Raw genomic sequence first — 7,869 nt, 5'->3', positions numbered from 1 at the left:
TATGTAACTGACGCTACGGATCACTTATTCCGTTTTTCTCTTCTCATCACAGAACTATGATCAGAGCCCTATAAGGATGTGCAGAAAATGGCAATACAAGCTGTAAGCCATACATTCCTTCACGATAGCCACATCCCATTCTCTTGCTCAATACGTCTCTTTTCTGTGGATTGCTGTCTCCATAAAAGCTTTAGGAGGGCTCTGAATATCCTACCTTTACCATAAAATCTGATACCACTTGTTCCTTGATTTTCCATCCTGTATCTGTCTCCAGTGACGATATGTCCACCAGTACAGTTACGTTGGGGTCTCATTGGCGTTATTTCTAGCCTTACATGTTCCATCACAGTCAATGGAAGCAGAAAATACCGAGTGCCAGATCGGTTACAAGTCAGACACTAATGGTGCCCAGTGGACCCTAATGTCTTATCATGCGTTCCGTCATGGCACCGCCGTACCCAAGGGTGTAGCTATAGTGGATGTAGTGGTGGCAGTCGCCTCCAGGTCTTGGGGTCTAGATAGGCCTAAAAGAATACTATTGAAGAGACCCCTGATAATTGGAGCCTTGTTGGGAGATTTTGCATTGGAGCCCACCAATTAGGCCAAAGTAATTGTAAAGTGCTGTGGAATATGTTGGCGCTATTAAAATTAAATTAGTATTAATAATTATTAGTATGCATTATTTTTTTTTAAATGTGATTTTTTTGTGATGGAAAATCAACAGTGCACTGCTACCCTATTTCCTATTCTAATATCCCCTATATCATATTATAAAAAAATTATCATCATGTCCCCCATAATTAATGGCACAAGAGCACATAAGGCATGATCTGGAGTGTTTTTTCTTTTTCTGCCAGATCCAAATCCAGACTAAAGATGGGTAAATAAAATGCATTGAGCACATTTATGACAATTAGACAAGTAATGACTGTGATTTCAGCTCTTGAGCCCCCCCAAAAAACAAAAAGTACTGAAGTGAACACATAAAGAGAAAGGGGGCACGCATGCGCACACGGGCCAATAAAGCTTTCTTTTTTTGAATGGACAGTGTGCCGGTGAAGCAGTAGGCGTTGAAGGTAATACTGCGCCTGCGCGTTACGCTGGCTGAACCAGGGCGAGGGCATTGGACATGCGCAGACGTCAGGCTACAGCAGTGTGTGATGGCAGTGCGTTGGGTGGGCGGGTTAGTGCGCATGCGCGGCTGGTTTCGGTGTGGTTCTGCTGCCCGCCGCCCTTCCGATTCCGGATCAGGAGCCGGGACTGCTGAGAGCTGCTGCAGCTGTGACACCGGGGGCAATGTACGTGCTCGGTTCTGTAGGTAACAGGCGGTGGGGGAAGGATTTAGGGCAGTGTTTGTGCAAGTGGTGGGTTTGGGCTGCAGGGCTGTCACCTCACAGCTGTGCTCTGGGACTATGACTATAAAAATAAATTATTATTTTTTAATAATTGGCCATTGTTTGGGTGTGCTTGTGCCACAATGGATGGGGAGGTGTGGTGGATGATGGGGGTATTCCTCCGTTGGATTATGTAGAACCTTAAACTTTTTGGTGTCTGCACCCCTCTATATTGTGACCTGGGAGAGGGGATGTCAGCACTGAGCCAGGGATTGGGGGGCGCTCCCTAATTAAAGGGGTGGTCCAATCCGTCTCAGGAAAAGTTCTGCGCCTTTCTAACCTGCATTGCGTCTCATTCCTTCACATTTTCACAATCTCTGCTTGCTGTCAGTGAATGCAAACAAGAAGCCGCTGTAACCTCAAAATGTCTGGTGGTGGGAAGTGTGCAGAAATTATATCCGGGCTCAGAAGTTCAGTGCTTGCTTAAAGGGGTTGTCTGGCAGTGTGAACTGGCACTTAACCAGTTTGGTCCCTTGCGATCTTTGGTGGTCTCGGTGGGTCTTTGCAGCAGTGACTTTGCATATGTACCTTTTTTTTTTTTTAAACCCCTTTAAGTATGTTGTCACGGGGAGGATTTTTATTTTTCCGTCTAGGATAGTGGACACAATGTCTGGAAATAATTACAACAGCGGAAAAAGCGGATGCAAGTTTTACAAACTCCCAACGAAATGCTGCAAGAAAAAAAAATCAGTATCAGAATTTGTCCTGTGATGTGGATTTTATCATCTATATAAGAATCTGTATTGCTGATCGTGTCAGGTGGATAATGTGTGTCTCTCTTTGCAAATCATAGACTGAAATTTGCCCCAAATACTTGCAGAAAACACACGTGAATGTACTCTCCGGATACGGGCAGATTTTCTATACAGATTTTGGACTCCATTCTGCCCCAAAATCCACATCAAAACCTTTTTACATAAACGTCCTATTGATTTAAATTGGAAAACCCCAGTAGAGTGCACATACTGGGCTGCCCCCTTATGTGGGTATAGGGGCAACATCTCAATTCTTGCTTGAGGGGGATAGAGGCGGTGATGCTCCACATTCAACTTCTGAATGAAACTGAAGTACAAAAGCGCTCCATATATACAAACTACGCCAAAAAACAGGTATTATTTAATTGTTTGCATGTGGATTTTGAGCCAGAAAAATCAGAAAAAGAAACGTTGTTAACCTGCCCTTACAGTGTATGTGTGTGTGTGTGTGTGTATATACTTTTTTTTTTTTTTTACCCTTCCCCCAAGTACTGACAAATCAACAATTGATAGGTTGCTGCTTTTTCTGATTTGAGGGTGGAAAAAAATCCCACACCATGTGGGATATCCTTTAATGGAGTATTTGAAGCAGTTTTTTATGTGGATTTTGGTGCAGAAGTTCATTGAAAATCCACATAAGGATATGTACACACAAGGTAAAAAGACCATATGCGCAGCGTTGTGAAGACGACATTGCTGTGCACATTTTCAGTCTTTTGTCACTTATAACCGGAAGTAACGTGCTCTTCTTCAGGGCCGCTTTTGTTTTTACAGTATACACTGCACAAAGGCAACGGTTGGCTTTTTTGCCCTGGAAAACTGATGTCTTGAAGACGCCGTGTGCACATAGCCTAAGAAAAAAAAGCGCTGCCTTGCCTTTTAAGAACTAATTTTGGAGGTTTTACCATGCAATAAGAACCTGCTTTATTTCAGTTCCATATCCTGTGGCTTTCTCAGGCGGGTGATAATGGGAGAGGCTTGAAATAATGTGCTTCCTCCGTGCTAGAAATCAAAAACAAGTGTCCAAGGCTTCTGTGTCCTGTACAAGTCTGTCCTGACGTCACGAGTGCCCCACCCCCACACGAGTATCCGTTCTATAGGAAATCTCTCCAGGGGTTTCCTGTTCCTTTTTTCGCTATGGCATTCTACTATTTATCTTACTAGCCTGTGATGCAGAATAATCTTAGTGTCCTAATTTTATTCAACACCCCTGCTCCCTTTAATAACTTTTTCCACTCTAAGGGATTGATCACACTGAGTCTTTTTTTTTTTTTTTTATTTTTTTTTTATTCTTAATAGTGATGAGCGTGTATGTGCTCGGATAAGGTGTTATCTGAGCATGCTTGAGTGCTAACAGAGTATCTTCAGCGTGCTCGAATATTCTGTTCTAGTCGCTGCGGCTGTTCAACAGCCACAATATGTGCAAGGATTGCCTGTTTGTCCATTCTAGTGTTGAAGCTGTCGAACGGCCGCAGGGACGCGAGCGTATTATTTCGAGCACGCCGAAGATACTCTATTAACACCCGAGCATGCTGAGATAACACCTTATCCGAGCTAGTTTGCTCATCACTAATTCTTAATTTGTAGAGCAGAAACTCTCCATTGAAAACTCATGTGTGTGTGTGTTTTTTTTTTTTTTTTTTTTTTGGAGAGTTTATAGTCCAAAACCTCAGTGGGAACACAGCCTAACTCTACCAGCCTCTTTAAAATAAATCTGAGCATACTCCAAATCACACAATTTTTGGCCATGACGTGCCAACCGAGAGACCCTTCATTTGTGGTTGGCGGGCACCTTAGCTCGGCGCCCTGCACAGGTCGCGGAGAGGTTTGGCCAGTAGCAGTGCTGGGTCCCTTGTACTTTTTCTGTACAGAGAATGAGCTATTGGCTTGTCCGCCCGCATTGTGCCCCCATTAGTAATGTCCCCTCTGACCTTTGCTTACAGTGAATCCATTGTCCGCGCTCGTTCCCACTACATTTTGTTCCACGCGTTGTTTTTGGGTGGCACCGCTTACACACAGCTTCTCATGTTTTACTGTCCTGTTCAGTGCTTATAGACATTCGGTAATTTCCGATGTGATTTCTGACTCTCATGGCACCTGTAGCGACTTCTACATTGGGACGCCATACACCTAGAGAAAAGGGAATTGATTTTGGTGCATCTGTACTTAGAATCCACAAAATACCGAGGACCTGATAACTGGGTTATTTTGCATTATCTCTCTGCATGCACTGACTGGGAGGTCTCTAGAGAAGAAGCCAAGCAGGCCAGGGGATAGTTGATATATCCCTGATCCCATTTTAAGGAGCTGCCACGTTTTTGAGGCTTTGGGGGTCACCTCCACATGTGGCTGTAATGAAGTCCAAGGTTTATCGGGAATGTATGTAAGACTGCGTTCACGAACAAAGCCGTATTTATAGGGTTACATTAACATTCCGGAAGCCCAAAAGTGTTGACATGTTTTTTTTTTTTTTTTGCCTTCATCTGGCCAAAAGGGTACAGTGGTATCGCAGAGGCTGGGTATTCTTTATGGGACTGCCAGTAAAGCAGAGCACGGTTCTAGGTTACCTCTGACAGTTCCATAAAGAATTAATTGAGTGATGGTGATAATTTTCACCCAACGCTCTATTAAGGCTGAACTCTGCAAAGCCCCACTCTCAGAATCTGTTGGCTGCCCCGCTCCACCGATCAGCAAGTTACCACCTATCATATGTATAGGTGATAACTTCTAAAGATGGGAATAACCCTTTAACCAAGAGTTGATAGGATATTCTTTTTGCAAAAAAAAATAAATGATGGTATATCACTAGGAGCGGTGATGGGTGCCAGACGTCTATGAATCCTACCAATCCTGGAAATAATGGGTCAACAGCTCTGGTCTTGCACAATGTCTTCTTCTAGCGTTTCCCTGTATAGCAGCAATCATGGCCTCCCGGCTTGGAGGAAAAAGCAGATGGCCCCTTTTTTTTTTTTTTTTTTTTTATTTGCATTGTAGTTGGGGAAGTAACTCTACACTGGAGCCACAGCCCCTTCTGTCCCGGGATCCATTGGGGTCTCACAGGTCGATCATGAACTGACGGCATAGTGTCGCCATACTTTATAAGGTTGGAATGCCCCTTCTAATGTTCTTTTTCACAATTTGACAGAACAGGTTGATTCCTGAACAAGAGTGGATTTTTTTTTTTCTTATTAATATGATATTTTTCTGCTTTCTTGCTATTCATGTTCTGTTTTTGTCTCTCTAGCCCAGCTGTATGGACTCTAAGCCTCCATCATGGGGCATATGCTATCCAGGGTGTTTGGGAACAAAGAAATGCGGATATTGATGTTGGGCCTAGATGCCGCCGGGAAGACGACCATCTTGTACAAGCTGAAGCTGGGCCAGTCCGTTACCACCATTCCCACGGTCGGCTTCAACGTGGAGACGGTTACCTATAAGAATGTTAAGTTCAACGTATGGGACGTTGGCGGCCAGGACAAGATCCGTCCTCTCTGGCGGCACTATTACACAGGCACGCAGGGCCTCATATTTGTGGTAGACTGTGCTGACCGAGATCGCATCGATGAGGCCAGGCAAGAACTCCACCGCATCATTAACGACCGTGAAATGAGGGATGCCATCATTCTGATTTTCGCCAATAAACAGGACCTGGTGGATGCAATGAAGCCTCACGAAATCCAGGAAAAGCTGGGACTAACCCGCATCAGGGACAGGAACTGGTACGTCCAGCCGTCTTGTGCCAACACTGGAGAGGGACTTTACGAGGGTCTCATGTGGCTAACATCAAACTACAAATCTTAAATTCCTCTTTTTATGGTGATTTTTTTTTTTTTCTTTTTAATATATATGATTTTTTTTTTTTTTTCTCTTGATTTTTATGGGTTCAGTAGAGGAGCTTTTGAAGGAGTAAATCCTCATCAACCAAATCTGGGGGAACCATTTTGTTATGTAATGGAATTTAAAGGGAGTTTGTTTTTATTTTATTTTTTTTTATTATTTTGGAGTTGCAGGGCTGTAAAGGACTCTGACGGCCCCCTGCGATATCTGCCTTAACTAGTAGTGTGAAGCGATTAACACAAGTCGAGCGGTCGCTCTTCCTTCAGACCTCAGCAACCAACGCTCTTGTCTGTCTCCCTAATATTAACACATAAAGGGCTGGTTACCTCTTGCTTGGCAGCAAAAATCACCACAGCCCCGGTATTTAAAAAAAAGTTTCCGATAAAGGCAGCAAAGTCTGTGCAGGGTGAATGTCTCAGTGTTACATTACCGCGGGTGCAGTAACCTCCTAACATGTCGTTTCTCATTCCAGACTGGTGCCTGTACAATAAATCACTTGATTGTGTTGGTCATCTCTTAAAGGGGCTGTCCACCCTCAGTCCATACGCCTTTTTCTGGACATACGGATGCCGTAGCAGGTGTTCCTCCAGTACGCAGCGCCATTCTGGCGGACCCATCCCTTCTATGCATTATATGGATGACCATTCCTTCAAATGGCCGGCTCGTAAGCGTCATTCCCTGTTTCCATACACTATCCATTGTACAATCGATCTGACCATCATTCCTTTTTTTTTTAACTAAAGTTTGGTACCACATAAGCCTGCGTTTTGTTTTTGTATCCTCGGCAGAACATTTTTTTATTATTTTGTTTTGCTCGTCCCCATTTTTGGTCTTTTGACCATTTTTGACTCGTCTCGTAAATGTTACGTCACTTATCATGTGGTCCGCTATAGAATAGGATAAAACTTTTCACTGATACCACCCCCCCAATAAATTAAAGTTTTTACACTAAGCCTCGGAACTTGTTGTCACTTTTGCCACATGCCCTCCCCCTCTTGAGACTTGATAATTGAGTCTGACATGGTTGCACTTAACTGTACGGACAAGGTCCATTGTCCTGTAATAGTGTGAATAGCGGTTTAGCCATGTCCCCCGTGTATTGTTATAATGCAGTGTTCATCGTTGATTTATGAGTCCAATATACACGTTTTTCTTTATTTTGTCCGGCTCAGTCTTCCAGCCCCGCCCCCCATCATGGGCAATAGTGTCCGACATTAGCCCTCCTGCTGACACATTGGGGAGGCGATTCCCCCCGACTGACATACAATGCTGAGCTATGCAGCCTCCCTCTTTCTTTCTGCTCTCCTTTCCGCTGCACTAATACGATTTCTGTTCCAAAATGTTTGATTTCAGTAGGACTGTGTTCCATGTTGTACTGCTTAATTTTCTTCAACTGATCAATAAAAGTTCAATAATGCATCCAAACTCGGGCTCTGTGTGTCGGGACTGTGCATTTGTTATATGGCGTCTTGTGGGAGAAAGGGAACAGGTCTGTGCTCCGCTATAGAGCTGTTTGCACACTTGCCTGTAGCAGCCGCTGCAGTTTTACCAGTTTGTGGTCATTGTATGCTGCTGTGTGTGATTTCTGCAGGATGACCAGGTACCAAGGATCTGTTACAGGTAGGTCCAGAAGTCGCCCATTTTTTTTTTTTTTAAGTTTTTCCTTCCAAAATAGTCATATGACGGTGCGATTTAATAATCCTGCCTAGGCGGTCTGAAGGTAAGCCAAATTTATCTCAGCGGCTCTTACTGGATGATAAATGTGGCGCCCCATAGACACTTTTTACACTACCTATTGGTTGGCTTACTTTACACCAAACTTTTTTTTTTTTTTCAATTAAGCCATATCCACGTATCACCTAAGACCCCCCCAAAGTGTCTAA

The 7,869-nt window shown here is 43.8% G+C and overlaps 1 protein-coding gene across 3 annotated transcripts; it reads left to right on the top strand.

Annotated features, from left to right (window-relative positions):
- Window positions 1–1,049: 1,049 nt before the first annotated feature.
- On the top strand, window positions 1,050–7,416 carry LOC143805981 (ADP-ribosylation factor 6-like). Of its 3 annotated transcripts, none has more exons than XM_077285778.1 (2): window positions 1,050–1,076; window positions 5,394–7,416. In XM_077285778.1, the coding sequence occupies exon 2, from the start codon at window positions 5,423–5,425 to the stop codon at window positions 5,948–5,950; it is 528 nt and encodes a 175-aa protein (XP_077141893.1). In that variant the 5' UTR covers window positions 1,050–1,076; window positions 5,394–5,422; the 3' UTR covers window positions 5,951–7,416. The 3 variants fall into 3 exon arrangements, with proteins under 3 accessions (XP_077141893.1, XP_077141891.1, XP_077141892.1); XM_077285776.1 differs by lacking the exon at window positions 1,050–1,076 and adding an exon at window positions 1,139–1,298; XM_077285777.1 differs by lacking the exon at window positions 1,050–1,076 and adding an exon at window positions 1,152–1,314.
- The last annotated feature ends 453 nt before the right edge of the window (window positions 7,417–7,869 follow it).

This window comes from Ranitomeya variabilis, chromosome 2 (assembly GCF_051348905.1).
Source record: "Ranitomeya variabilis isolate aRanVar5 chromosome 2, aRanVar5.hap1, whole genome shotgun sequence".
Classification (NCBI taxonomy): Eukaryota; Metazoa; Chordata; class Amphibia; order Anura; family Dendrobatidae; genus Ranitomeya; species Ranitomeya variabilis.
This window is presented reverse-complemented; position numbering and strand designations above follow the sequence as displayed.